The sequence below is a fragment of the Typopeltis vanoorti genome, chromosome 11, assembly GCF_054136105.1.
Source record: "Typopeltis vanoorti isolate ZY-2024b chromosome 11, IOZ_Tvanoo_1.0, whole genome shotgun sequence".
NCBI classification, from domain to species: domain Eukaryota; kingdom Metazoa; phylum Arthropoda; class Arachnida; order Uropygi; family Thelyphonidae; genus Typopeltis; species Typopeltis vanoorti.
The window spans coordinates 121,280,322-121,295,893 of record NC_143559.1 but is presented as its reverse complement, the minus strand read 5'-3'; the positions used below and the strand labels follow the sequence as shown (position 1 = coordinate 121,295,893).

Genomic DNA, 15,572 nt, shown 5'->3' with positions numbered 1-15,572 from the left:
GAAGTTAGTAATGATGTAATTTTTTCATGTAGTACTGTCATATCCTGTACACCCCTTGAGGGTACATGGCAGGAATTTGATGATGATGATGAAGAATTTCAAGAAGTACAGGGGTGGCCATAAAATAACTTTCCCTCTTTGGAGGCATCTGTAGCTAAAACCAATAAACGGAATGAGACCGAATTTTATATTGAGGCTTTTGAAGGCATGGGGAGATGATTTCCGCGAAAAAAAAAAAAAAAAAGATTTAGTACCAAAAGTAGCCGATAGGGGAAATTTTGGAGCTGGAGGAGCAAGTGGATAATTACATTAAAGGTAGATAAAATGGAATAATAACATTTCGACGGTGTAAGCGACAGCCGCGTCACTCATTCCAGCTGGATATGTGGCGCGTTACAATGATAATAATAATTATAATAATTAAACTAAAACAACAACTTGTGAGAGACACAGAAATTAATGTAGCGATTGAACTCACAGAAAATAATGTTTCATTTATCAGAATCAGGGTCCCCTTGACCATATACACGGTTTTCAATGTGCTGACCTTTTTCTTGTGTACAACAAATTGCATCCGGTGTGCGACATGCTCTACAGCTGAGCGTAAGGAGTCGGATTGGATGTTCATAACAGCCCGTTTTATGTTCTCTTTGAAGACATGCAAGTTGGGAATGCCACCAACATACACAACGGATTTTAAATACCCCCACAGCCAAAAGTCACATGGAGTGATGTCCTGGGATCGAGCCGGCCATGCCGTCGGAAAGAATTGACTAATAACCCTCTCCTGCGTAAAAGGCGCTGTATTGAACGTTCGATGTGTGGCCGTGCTCCATCCTGCATAAAAATTATGGAGTCCAAACATTGTCTTTGCTGCAATGCAGGAATGACAAAATTTTCCAGCATTCGTCGAAAATTCTCTCCAGTAATGAAGCAAGTTACAAGACCTAAAGGGGTAATACGCTCAAAAAAGCATAGTCCTATTATGAAATACATTCTCCAAAGTAACCGTGTGTTACATTCTCCAAAAGTAACACACGGTTACTTTTGGAGAATGCAGTGGTACTTGCTGGATCGCTTGGGGATGTTCAGATGCCCAAATTCTGCAGTTGTGAGTGTTGACCGACCCATTCAGATAAAAATGAGCCTCATCACCCCGCAATATTCTCCAAGACTAGTCATTGTCGACTCCATTCGGGCAAGAAATGTTAGCGCGAAGGTCACGCGCTTATCATAATCTTCGGTAGTTAGTGTTTGCACACGACTGAACTAGACTGTACCATAAGCCACATCAAGTTTGCGTCGTTGAACACCGCACCAGCAACGTCTGTTACTGTCTCTTCTTGCCCTGCTTTCCGTCCTCTGCCAGGTCTAACTCCTAGTGATCCAGTTTCTTCAAACTTCTTAATCATAGCTCTCAGTGCTACAGCTGACATAGGACCTGTATGCAGGTTATGAAGCCTTCTAAATTCCCGAAGGGCCTGTACAGACCTAATTGCACTGTTTAATGTAAAACAACTTAACAAGTAAAGCATGCTGTGGCAAGGTAGGAATTGGTGGCGCTGCTGTCACGTAGGCACAGTAAAATTTGCATAATCTTTTTTACCTGCGTTTACTGCAAATATCTGGCTGCTTTCGGCTTCGCCAGAGCCAAAATTTTCCCTATCGGCGACTTGTGGTACTAAATATTTTTTTCGCGTAATTCATCTACCCATGCCTTCGAAAGTCTCAATGTAAAATGTGATCTCATTTCGTGTATTAGTTTTAGCTACAGACGCCTCCAAAGAGGGAAAGTTAATTTATGGCCACCCTGTACATGCGCGTAAAAAGCGCAAAACTTAAGAAACACGCAGAGACGAAAGGATGGATGGATCATGACATCCCCATAATCTCCGTTCTAGCTCTGTTAAAGAAACCTTCTCTTTAACAGAGAAGGTCTGTCTGTCAAGAAATCGTCGACTTATGGGCTAAAAACAAGGACGAAGGCATTTTTATTTCCGGAAATTCGGGATTATCTTCCCGTAAACTTAAGAAAATTGACCGTAGAACTCATACTGTTTTAAGACAATAAAACATTGTGTTAGGATTAGGGACCACGAGATGGCGGCACTTATCAGACGCATCTCTTTACCCCTGCAGTGCATAATTAGCGATAGTCTTGGGCTAGCCAGCTATTTTTAATTGACTATTGGTGGAGATTCAACTGCCCCCCCCCCCCTCAGTCTCTAAAAGTTAGACAGGGCTAAAACGGTCTCGTGTACTCCATATACGGGAATAAATGGCATTAGCTGGTTTATTTAGCTCATTTTGAACCGAATGAGACAGAACATCTCTGTCTTAACACATTAGTTAATTTCTTTCTATCAATTTATTATCTAATCGTGATTTATTTTTGTATCTCTTTATATAAACTTTGTATAGCTTGTACTGAATGGCCTTGTTTCTTTCTCATCAGATTCCATCGTGTTTTTTTTCATATATCTGATCAAACGCTTTCTCGCAATCTATAAAGACTAAATGGATCTCTAAACTCAATTATCGTCTTTCATCAATAATATCTTTTAAGACAAATATTAGTTATGGGATGGCTTTGTGGTCTTGTGAATGTGGTGTTTGCATCCATGGCGCTAGACTCTTAAAAGAAAGACAGTTGTCAGTTCAATTCTAGTAGCTAGTTAGAGGAACTTTTTATAGATACTTTCTCAATCGGCTGTCAAGATTTTAATCCTTTAACTCAATAAAATCGACCGCAGAGCTCACACTATTTTAGACAATACGTATATATAGTGTGAGGAATCACGAGATGGCCGAAGTTGTCTGCAGTACTCTCCTCCCCCAAATGACTTAGGCTAAACGGCATCGCTTATTCTATTTCGGGAATGAAATAAGTTATTTTGTCCAACTATTTTAATATTGTATGTACACCGTAAGGCAAACAGCTTACTCTAAGGTATATTCTCTTCGTTTAACTATCTGGAATGATGTAAATATTCCTCATAATTATGCGTCCTCAAGTTACAGAGGTAAGATGTGTTCCTTATTTTGTAATGAGCGTCAACTTTGAGCCAGAGTGAGACGATTCTTTATTGGAACTAACTGAATTAAAATGCAAGAGTTGCTTTACTTCTAGAGAGGATTGCTAAAGTAATGTTTGCTTTATTTATTTACTGACTGTAGTAAATATATAGGAGACTGGTGAGGGCTTTCTTTGTTTTGTTTGTTATTAGAATTTAATTCCTGAATTAAAATTTCAAGTAGGTGAGTCTGAGAAAGAGCGTAGATTGCTCTTACAATTTTCTTAATGTAAATAATTATGTTCGTATGGTTATTTAATTAAGCATTGTTTATTTTTGCATCCCAAATTCTCAGGTCTTATTTTAGAGATAGAGATAAGTGAATCTAATGAGTTTTAATGTTTTAGAGAAAACTAGTTTGTTTTCAAAGTAGACGAATATATTGGCAGGAAACTTAGCGATACTTCACTGATACTCCTGGTACGAAAATAACCTGGAATTAATTTAATAAATGTGGTTACAAGAAATAAACAAACTAGAAAGAAACATTCCGTACGTACTGAAAAGTGCTCTGAAACACTTTACATAAAAAATAAAGTATATGAAAATAAATATACTTTATGTCAATTTATATAAAGAATAAAAGAGTGTGCTAATATATTACACTTAAAATCCAAGTTTAATTAAAATTATGGAAATTATTTGGATTTTTTTATTGATTATTTTTAATAGCATTAATATATTATAGGTTTAAGATGTATTTTATTATTTTTTATGATATGATCTAAATAAGGTCAAACATGGTTTGATTTGTAAATCTAGGATACCGAGACACCATTTTTATAGACATGTACAATTAACCTATGAATGATGTATTATAATGGATAAAATATAATTTCGTTTTATGGTTGTACTCCAAAATAAATTCATAAATTTGAGACAAGACAGTAAAGTTGATCTACAAGTGTTCGAAATCGTTTTCACTTACATTCCAGTACAGCTTTTTGCTTCAGATTATAATACTTGAGATCTAAATCAATAACCAATCCTTATCCTTATATAATAAGGAACTGGCTTAAAGGGGCGAAGCAAGAATGCTTTTCATCTTCCCCGTTATCTGTAGAGGACAGTGTGGAGATAAGGTGTTATCCAGCTATTAAAGCTCTGATCATGGCAGGAGGGTAACAGCAATAGCCGAACCTCAGTTAGAACTTCACTGGCTACAGCATTGCCATCCATCACCCTCCAAGGGCATTGGATTGGCCAATCATCAATAACCAATAATCATAGATTGTTAATTTCTTACCTAATGTATTCAATATCAGGTGTGGTGTCTCCAGTGACTCGTATAGCTTGAAGATTTCTAGCAAACGTCTGAAAGAAAAAATGTATTTACTTATATATAAGAATAGTGAAATCATTAAAATATACATTTATATCAATATTTTTTTCAATATTACCTGTCCATTTTCTGGGGGATCGCCATTTCCAAATGTGCTGGTTACAATGAGTAGGAGAGCTTCGTGTTCGAGGTTAATGATATCGTAATCGGCCATGCACAATACCTGCAATGAAAGCAAATTTAAAAAACCACTTCAATTATATGATAAAGTATGTTAACAGTACTGCTGCTTTGCTTTAAAAAAATGTGCATACGCTAAATTTTAATAGCTTGTAGTTGGCATCTTCTTTTCAAAGTCAAAGATAATAACAATACTTACATAAACACATCAGACACTCATCAAACTTGTTTTCTTGAACACAAATGCGAAGATCCAAGATATCAAAATTCTGTGCAGGATTGGCTTTTAAGTTTCGGAGACCTGCTGACTTTCAGTATTTTTTTAAACTTCCCACAGAATACTAAAACGTGTAGAGGCTGTATCTCCAAGATTCAGCCGATGTTTTTAGACATTTTGTGTTGCAACTTCAGCAATATATATATATATATATATATATATATATATATATATATATATATATATATGCCAAAAATTTCAAAATTCCTTTAGAATTTCTAAAATATAAACCATTTATTAGCATTTTCCTAAAGTAAGCTCGTGCATAAACCTTATAAGTAGGTGCTCTTAAAAATGGCCATAATAGAAAAATAAATGAGTAAACCAGTCGCATTATGGTCGCAATCTTGCTAGATGTATGATATTACCTGAGAAAGCAAGTGATCTCTCCTGAATATCAATACTTCATTCATTTGTTCCCAAATGCCGCTAGAAACGGAACTCACGGCATTTGAATAGAAGTCATTTAAAATCAACGTGACTCAAATGAGAATTACAGATGAGGTAGCCATGGCTGTATTACGGCGGGTTGTGTTGTGGTATGAAATAAACTGATTTTCAGGAGGGGGGAGGAGAAGGGGCCCTGACCTTATATAAATGTTTTTCGCGTTCTAGATGAAATTTGAATCCTGAGTCGATCTTTCCAACCTAAGGTTAAAATATTTAATTATCATTAATTATTAAAACGAAGAAAAAAAACAAACTTTAGCCTGCTGTACATATTTATGTAAAGCGATATCAGCTTGTTCGAATCCATACATGCTTATACTGAAGGCATCATTTTATTAAACTTTGATGTTCAAAAGTTTATTTAATTACAGGACGTATTTTATATCATCATCATTACGTTTTAGGAAAACTCTTCTTTAAATCATCCATGCCAACAATTGACTTCTAACTATCATAATAAAGCACTACTTTTCTTTAAAAAAAAAGGAAAAAAAATAACACCACCTGATCTGGTAAGTATACTAATTCTTATAGCTAGCAACTAAGCAGTTCTTCGTGCCAGACCTATCAGTAAACTTTGGTTAGTTGTGAATTAGGAAGTTTTCATATTATACGGAGAATTGTATATAGTAACACTGCATTAATCAATGTGTAATATCAGTTATTATTACACATTGTTATATTTATTATTATTATTTCTGTCAGCAGACAGAAAAAAACCAGTTGCCAAGGTCTTGAACGCATTGCAAGACAACACACCAATCTTCCTATCCAAATATATTTAATACCATTCAACCAAAATCAGTTGTACCAAGCAAAAAAACCAAAAACAGAAAACAAAAACCATTTTTATGGATCAGCGATGCCAAGATATTCTTGAGGATGTCACAAACTTCAAAACCGATACAAATTAAAAGCTCAGAAGACATAGAAAGGCTGCCACAGTGAAAAAAAAAAGTCTCCTAATTAGTTCAAAAAGAAGACCACTATAAAAATGAATGTGAAACACCAAGACAGATGCAATAACACCGGAACACATCGGCAATTTCACTTTGATCAGACCTTTCAGATCATTCATTGGACCTCCCAAACATCAGCCTACTTCCAACACAGCAATCAAATCAATATATATATATATATATATGTAATATGTAAATATGTGTATATATGTAAATGCTCTGTAAGATGATAAATAAAATGTTATTACAGAAAAAAAAAATTATTATTCATTTGACCTTTCAAACATCAGCATACTTTCAACACAGCAATCAGGATTTAATCTTGGGGAGGGGGGGGAGTTGAATAAGACGATTTGAGAATACACAGTACGCATCGCATACGACCTATGATTGAGCATCTGCAATAATCGCTAGCAGAAATAGAAGACACGACGCAACATAAATAAAAAATGAATTTTAATTAGGAAAAGATTTTTGGAAAAATTTCTAGCGTTTTTTTTCCTTCATCTATTTTTTTTTGGGGGGGGGGGAACCCTTGGCCGCCTCTAGGTGCGCTGCTGAACCGTATTGTTCTCTTTTGGATAGTATCAATCATTTTTTGGGGGTTGTACAACCCTAAAGGGGCGAGGACTACATTCTAAACTTTGGCAGATTTGGGATTTGTGTAGGATTAGCAGGTGTACAAATGGGTGAGAAGATGCTATCCAGAACGGAAAAGAAGCCAGTTTTTTGTTATTAACATAGCCCACTCCTATGTGGAGTGGAGGACTAATGAAGATAAATCTTGGACAGTTTGAGCATTTGCTAAATGAGGAAGTGGAATAGAGTGAGTATTGTGATCAGAATAACTATCACTAACATTACAGATCAGTGAATAGAATATCATTTATGTATAGTAGTTTTTTCATGTAGTTATATGTATATCATTGCTTAATGATAGGACTGATCAATACCAAATTTAGATTTACACTACTCATAAAGAAGTGACTTATTACATGCCTCGTGGCATGTAATAAGTCACGTTTTTGTAGGTGGTATAAATTGGAGGAATATGATGTCCCCCCAAGTCAGTACAACTGTGTCCAGGTGAAATGGCAGTGACAGGGGAAGAGACGGAGTTTGAAAGAGGCGTCGTGATAGAATTTCATGTGGCAGGCCTATCTGTTGTGAATCATTAACAAACTGGACCTTCTCCAATCAACAATCATGATATCATACTGGGATGGCAGCTCAGGGAGTCAAATGCAAGTGCTACCGTAGTGGGTGACCATACGAGGGATAATAAGTAAAAACTACCATTCGTCGGCCGACACGTTGAATGCGAAGTTCCGAGCATCGACTGGAACACGAATCTAAACAACAACAAAAAAAAAACATTCAGTATCAATGCTCACAATGTGGGTTTCCATGGTAGGACCCCAATATGCAAGCCTCACATTACCAAAACCATCATGCAGCGTCGTCTTCAGTAGTGCAAAGTGCGTGTACAGTGGAACGTGGAAGCTTGGAAAGGTAGGTTATGGAGCAACGAATCACACTACACCTCTACCGAGCAAATGGTGAATGTCCGGTCGTCTCTTACCAGAGTGCATAACCCCATCTTTTGAATTCGGAGGTGGCAGTGTGATGGTATGGTCCTGTTTTTGCCTCTTGGACCTCTGTTTGTGGTGTCACAAGCATTCAACTCCGAGAGGCATCTGAACATTCTGGACAGTACAATGCATCGTACTCTGTGAGCATTGTCTCTTTCAGCAAGACATTGTATCATGTGACAACACTGCTGCTGCTGTAACTGCGTGGTTTGTTGACATAAACGTCATCGCACTTGATTAGCCTGCACATAGCCCTGATCTCAACCCTATTGAGCATCTATGGGATGAACTGAAGCTTCGAGTAAGGTCAAGGGAGGTCAGCCCCAAAACGGTCCAGGACCTCATTACATGCGTACAGGAAGAATCATCCCAAATCCCCACTGATTGCTATCGTCCGCTTGAGGAAAGTATGTCCCGTAGGATTGCTGCAAAAAGAGGTATTTTGGGTGGTTGGTCATACATCTTTTAAGGTGAGTGCCATGATTGTGTTCCTCACACTATGGTGTCCGTTGACTTCTTTTCAAGAAGTGTATATACGGCAAGTTATTTGGCCATAGCAGAATGCTGAGAGATCTACTACCGCTAGTATTACTACTGTGTATGTTTGTGTTCATTAAATAAAATTTAATTCTGTATATTAAATATTATATTATATTATATTATATTATATTATATTATATTAAATATAATATATATTATATTAAATATAATATAATATAATATAATATAATATAATACCCCTACGAAAAATTTTCGCCATTGCATTCATATTTAGTTTGACTGAAATTCTGATTGACAGTCTTTCATTAATTCTAACTTCCTTATTTTTTACCACAACAATGATAAAAAAAGTTTTGTGCCGTCTTGTAAAGACAATACAAAAACTTTTGCAGATTTTTCTTAGTTAAGAATTATTCAATTATAATTAAGGTTTATTGTTATTATTATTATTATCATTATTTAGAAGCTATATTTCACGAAATAAATTTTATTACATATTTATATTATTAATAATATATTCATATTTTAGAGAAAACAATTATTTATACTTCATATTTAAAAACAAATTATAAAATATAGCTGCTGCTGGCATTCTCAATCATGTATTTATTAGAGTACCTCAACTGGTTAGCTCCAGAAATAACCGCTATTATAAAGAAAACAGTCTTTATGAATTATGATGACGTAACTATAACTCCAACAACAAATTAAAAAAAAAAAAATTCGGAATTTTATTTAAAAACGAATGTTTTCTGAAATAATAATAATCTTTATTATTACTTTAAAAATGTGTAATCCTTTTTATTGAATTGTTTATATTAATTGTAATAAAGAAGATTTAGATTGATTAATAGGTTTTAATTGTTTTGATTATTTTTGGTTTTAACACTTTAATTCATTTTGATTAATAGGATTTAATTATTTTGATACATTTTGGCCTTTTATTTATTTATTTTTACCTCAATATCTTTTAATTTTACGATACAATATCGTAATTTAAACATTTTGTTGTACGAAAAGATACTTTGGAAAGATTCGAGCCCAGATCTTTCTTATATCTGGGTTCGAATCACATTTAAGACGCGAAGAACTTATATAAGGACTTTTTCTGAAAAAAAAAAAAATAAATTTGAATTAGCCGTGGAGGAAACAGTTTTTCTGTTAGCAACTGTTTTTTTGTTATTTTATTAATTCACTTTCTAAAACAATAAACTGGCTGGAAGAACACACGCAGTCGTCCGTAATTTCAAAACCACCAACCGTGCAAATACAATCGTTCCATCATTAAAGAGGTTTACCCAATACATCTGTTTACATCCTACTTAACCAGTTTCTATCGGACCAGATTAAAATCCAAAAAGGGATTGATACCAGGGCATCTCTAAGTCCATTGCTGTTTATCGTGGATTGTGCAACCTTTCCTACAGGAGGTCGACAATTCGGATGCTGCACAAGAAATAGCAGTGCCCTCAATCGTGAAATATGACAAGGTCTTTGACGATCATGTAATGAAAACAACTATTTCCATTTATGTCTTTTTTTTTCTGGAATACAACACTCACAAAGCAAGACAAGACAAGATGGAAGATAGCATCCTGAAGGTGTTCCATTTCGCCTGTCTAGTGTCATCTCCATCCAGGGGTTGACTATTATAGATCTCTACTTGAGATCCATAATAATAAAAAGATAAGATGGTGAGGCTCCAATCTCTTCTACTCACGGTACCGGTTTGCCTGTTTTGAGGGACGAAAAACCCGAGATTCCAGGAGAAGAAACAGCCCACCGTTGATGAGACGGGTTAACTCAGCGTTTCATCGAAAACATGTGATAAAGCCTCTAGTTATAGACGGAATTTGAACCCAGATCTTTCCAATCAAAGGGCACTCCATTTGGACTGATCCACAAGATAGAACCCTTCTATCTTTTGAATTCCTTTTTCCACTCTTCCAGTTCAATAGAGAAGAACCGTTGAAATCCTAAATGACTGGAAAATCTGAGCGTTTTCTCTTTCTTCTAAAGCCATAGTATTCTAAAAAATAATTTTCTCGATTAAGCTACATAATTTAGGTTCGTTTATCGAAACGGGAGAAAAATAATTACGCAGTAGAGTATGATAACAAAGAATTCCTTCAATTAATTATCAGAAAAATAAACATTTTTTGTTTAGTACTAAGCTGTAAAAGATATTGCAGACTAATCGCACATGCGCAGACAGGGTTTAATCACCTTGTTATTTGGCATAGTCAATTACAACTATCCAAAAGCAAAGTGTGTTCGGAATACTTTCCATGTGAAATGCTAAGATTTAGCCTTGATTCAGGTATAGACATTTTATCTATTAATAACAATATTCAATTATAAATTAATGAATATTAATTTAATATAATATTTACACATAATAATAAATACACTTTACTGTGATAAATCTAGTTATTTTAGTAGCAAATTTTATTGAATAGTTCATTTAAGTATAATTTAATATAATATTTAATAATTCATTTAAATCTGGGTAATTAAATTTCCTATCCCCAATTGCCACTCAGGACCTTTCTCATATGTTCGCGAGTCCCAATATATTTTATAAAATTTAATTATTAAAACTAATTAAATATATACTATTCTGTATAGAATAGAACACATTCTATTCTATACAGAATAGAATATACGGGAATGATATATAAGATTAAATATATTATATACATACAGAAAAGAATAATATACACAATACAATAGAATATACATACAAAATGGAATATATACACATACAGAATAGAATGTATGGGAATAAAGATTAAATGGCTTTTATAATTAGCACAATAAAATCCAAAATTTTGTGAAGACCAAGTTTGTAATAAAACCCACGCGTTTCACAAGTTCAGATCAAGTTCTAAAAAGAACTGGGAGATGGACTGAGTCCTTGACTCTTTATTCCATCATCTGAATGAAGAAAATCTGTGTGGATGGGGTATTATTGAGTTGAGCTAAAAGCTCTAGTCATGGCTGGGTAACAGCAATAACCGAGCCTCAGTTAAAGCTTCATTGGCTACAGCATTGCTATCCGCTACCCTGGAAATCCAAAAAAGGACTGGGTTGTTCAGTCTTCGAAAACATCCGTAAATTTAGATAGATAAATTTAGATAAGTCCTTATAAGGACTGGCTTAAAGGGGCGAAGCAAGAATGCTTTTCATCTTCCCCGTTATCTGTAGAGGACAGTGTAGGGATAAAGCGTTATTGAGCTATTAAAGCTCTGATCATGGCAGGAGGGTAACAGCAATAGCCGAGCCTCAGTTAGAACTTCATTGGCTAAAGCATTGCCATCCATTACCTTCCAAGAGTATGGTGTCATAATCTCTCTACATTTAGATAAGTCCTTATAAGGACTGGCTTAAAGGGGCGAAGCAAGAATGCTTTTCATTGGTTACAGCATTGCCATCCATTACCCTCCATGGGTATTAATCCATTCCGGCCATTTAGATAAGACTGATAACTGATAACTGATGTGGCATGATGGATATCAGTCCCAAGGACTCCAATCCCTTTGTCTCTATGAAATAGTCTTGCATTAAAGATTAGCGAGCACTTGGCTCACCCTATTTAGAGCTGTATGGAGGAACCTGAACCGATAAGGAGAGCTGTTTTCGGGCGCTTATGTTTCCACCTGTCGTGTTCGTCATAGTTAGAAGATTCTCGAATGAGTTGATTTGGATGAACAGCTGCTTTGGCAAAATAAGCAGCAGCACTGTTATGGAGGAACGTGGGAATATCTGGAATATCGGCATCACGGTGCAAGAGAGCATTTCTGACAAACCACGGAGCGTTAAAAATCATACGGAGGCACTTGTTTTGAATAACTTGTAGCTTGTTGATGTTGGTGGGGGAAGTGTGACCCCAGGCTGGAGATCCGTAAGTTAACGATGGTCTGATAATTGTTTTATAGATCCGTAGTTTGTTTTCAGTGCTAACTTGACTTCTTCTATTGAGGAGAGAATAGAGTTGTACAATTGCAGAGTTTGCCCTTTTGCATGCATAAACTATGTGGGAGTTAAAGTTTAAACGGTTATCAAGCTGAATGCCTAGATATTTGGTAGTAGATCTCCATGGGATGGCTGTGTTAAAAAGTTTAACTTCTCCAGAGTGAGATGCTTGTCTTCTTGTGAAGAGAATGGCAGTGCTTTTATCGGCATTTACAGATATTCTCCATTTTCTGAACCAGACCTCCAATTTTCTTGCTGCAGTTTGTAATCGCTGAGTAGCTATATTAGGCCTGAGAGATCTGCTAAGAATTGCCATATCATCCGCATAACTAGCTATAGTGGTTAGTGATGTGCTAGGAACATCAGAAACAAAGATGTTAAAAAGCAGCGGTGAGAGCAGCGAGCCTTGAGGGACACCAGCAGTGATTTTTTTCATTGAGGATCGAATTCCGCGCAACTTGACCTGGATTTTACGGTCCTGTAGAAAGGAGTTAATAATTTTGGTAAGGTAAAGAGGGATGTTGGCTGTAATTAATTTATAGATGAGACCTTTGTGCCACACCTTATCAAATGCTTTTGCAACATCTAAAAAGATAGCTCCTGTATGCTGTTTCCAGTTAAAGCCTGTAGTGATGAATTCAGTCAGTCTGTGAATTTGCTGTGTAGTGCTATGGCCGGTACGAAAACCAAATTGTTCTTTCGGAATTATGTTATTTTTATTCACCTCCTCATTAAGTCGGTTGAGAATGACTCTTTCTGCGATTTTTCCTAAGCATGATAAAAGACTGATAGGTCTATAGCTCTGTGTCATTTGAGGTGCCTTACCAGGCTTGAGAATAAGGAATATATCAGCTTGTTTCCATCTTGAGGGGAAATAATTTAATCTCAGAATTGCATTAATAATGGCTACTAGATGCATGACAGCTTTGTGTGGGAGGGCTTTAATTGTTTTGTTGGTAATTTCATCTGGACCAGGGGCTTTTTTGTTTTTAAGCTTCCTAATGATTGAATAGACCTCTTTAGGTGAGGCGGGACAGATATTTTCACAGCTACAAGGTTTCCGAAGCGCAGAGCGTACACGACGGTGTATCCTCTCTATGAAGATCAGATCAGCATGCGTATAATTAGGACGGCACTGAAGCTGGAGGGCATCAACGAAAGCTTCGGCTTTTTCATTATCTCTGTAAACAAGACCTCTTTCTCCGTGAATGGGCTGGATGTTAGAGCGATCTGTACGGAGAGCTTTAGTCAACTTCCACAGAGAATTATCTTCAGCTTTGAGAGAACAGAGTTTTCTTTCCCATTGCTGGTTTTTGTGATCTTTTAATGCGTAACGAACTTGGTTGGATGCTCTATTTAGTTCTCGACGGTCTTGCGGAGATAGCGTGTTGTGATAGCGGCGTCTGAGTCTATTTTTGTTCCTGATCAGAACAAGGATTTCTTCAGGAAGTGAGTTGACTTGAGCTGGGGTGGAAATAGAACAAGCTGCGGATAAGCCAGCGCGTATTTTACATTCAAGATTGCTGACTGCCACGTCAATTTCTTCACAGGTGGAGATAGTAGGTACTGAGTCTATGATAGTGTTCATTTTAGCCTTGAATTTTGCAAAATTAGTGTGGGATTGGTTGGGAATGAGCTCAGGCTCCCCCCCTAAACTTAAGAGTACTGGATTGTGATCTGAGCTGAGCTCGTCAACCACTTGAAGTTGAAATTGATGACAAATATTGTTAAAAATAGCAATATCCAAAACATCAGGTCTGCCGATCGCTCCATAATGTGTTGGCTCGATTGGGCCTGCAATAACAATATTTCTCTTCAAGGCAAAATTGTAGAGGATCATTCCGTTGTTGTTAAAACTCTTGCTGTTCCATAAAGGATGCTTAGAATTGAGATCTCCTGCTACAATTATTGCTTCATTTGTATCTAGTAGCTGAGAGAGATCAGAGGGGAGTAAAGGTTTGCCAGGGGGGTTGTATACAGAATAAATCTTTAAGCTGCCTGCATTGTTGGTATGAATTTCTATGCCTGTCTCCTCGAGGTTAGATGTATTAGTCTTCTTAATCTCATTATAGCGGATGTTTCTTCTTACAAAGATGGCAGTGCCTCCTCCTCTGGCATTGAGTCTGTCATTTCTAAGTAATGAATAATTTCTGAGTTTGGGATTATCGCAGGGACGTAGGTGAGTCTCGTTTATGAGGAGAATATCAATTTGTAAATGATCTGTAAGTTCCTGTAATTCCAAACTTTTGTTGTTGAGACCGTTTGCATTCCAGAATATTATCTGTATAGAATTTGATGTTGAAGCTGAATTAGTCATTAATCATGGAGAAGATGACTTGAGTATTCCTAAGGAATTTGTTGGTATCGGCCTGGCTTGGATTTGTTTTGCTGAAGGCCATTAGCATCTCCCCTAGTGAGGCAGCGAGAATTGCTGAGGAATTTTGACTGCTAGCTGCAGGGAGTGCCTCGGTGTTACGTGAGGAAACCACAGAAGCATAAGATTTATCTGGTGTAACTTTTCGTGCTTTGATTTCAGGCACATATCTCACAATATTTTTCTGCGTGGGCTGAATTAACTCCTGTCTAGGTTTTTGAAGGTTGGATGGATAGAGAGAACAGCCCTTGTAATTAGCAGGATGTGGGCCACTGCAGTTCGCACATTTAGCAGGTGTGGACTTTGGTTTGACGCAAGTGTGCGAGGGATGGTTGCCACCGCATTTCACACACTTGTAGTCTGCTCTGCATAACATTTGTGCATGCCCAAATTTTTGGCAGCGATGGCATTGACCAGCCGATGCCTTTCTTCTTAGTGGCTCGGTCTTGATGACCAAATTGCAGACTATTTTAAGATCATAAATTTCTCTCTGATCTTTACTGATCTCTACTAAGACCAGAGGCATGGGACGCTTGTCTGCTCGATACATTCGAGAAATCTTTATTGGCTCCAAGCCTTGTAATCTAAGGTCAGTAGCTATTTCTTCTGATGTTATGTTTTCTACCAATCCTCTAATCACTACCTTGAGGTTCTTTTCACTTTTGAGTTGGTAAGTATGGTATGGAAATTTATGATCATCCATAAGTCTGGTGAGCTGGCGGTAGTCCGTTGTTCCTTCAGGCTGTATGCGGACTCAGTCATCTGTGTTTTTGGCTGATGAGAACTTGATGTTATTTTTCTTCATCGTCTCTGCAAGCAATGACCATTTCTCCTTAGATCGCAAGACTACTGGTGGGATCCTCTCTTTGGGCTGTGTCGGTATATTTGTCTCTGTTCTTGCGCTAGAT

General features: G+C 36.6%; 1 protein-coding gene across 3 annotated transcripts in view; it reads right to left on the bottom strand.

Annotated features, from left to right (window-relative positions):
• Nos (Nitric oxide synthase) overlaps positions 1 to 15,572 on the bottom strand; it is a 271,860-nt gene that overhangs the window by 47,317 nt on the left and 208,971 nt on the right. For all 3 annotated transcript variants that reach the window (XM_090400097.1, XM_090400099.1, XM_090400100.1), the window contains 2 exons: positions 4,475 to 4,579; positions 4,321 to 4,388 (listed from right to left, as the gene is read on the bottom strand). In XM_090400097.1, the coding sequence (XP_090256223.1) occupies positions 4,321 to 4,388; positions 4,475 to 4,579 (173 nt within the window). The remainder of the gene's footprint in view (positions 1 to 4,320; positions 4,389 to 4,474; positions 4,580 to 15,572) is intronic.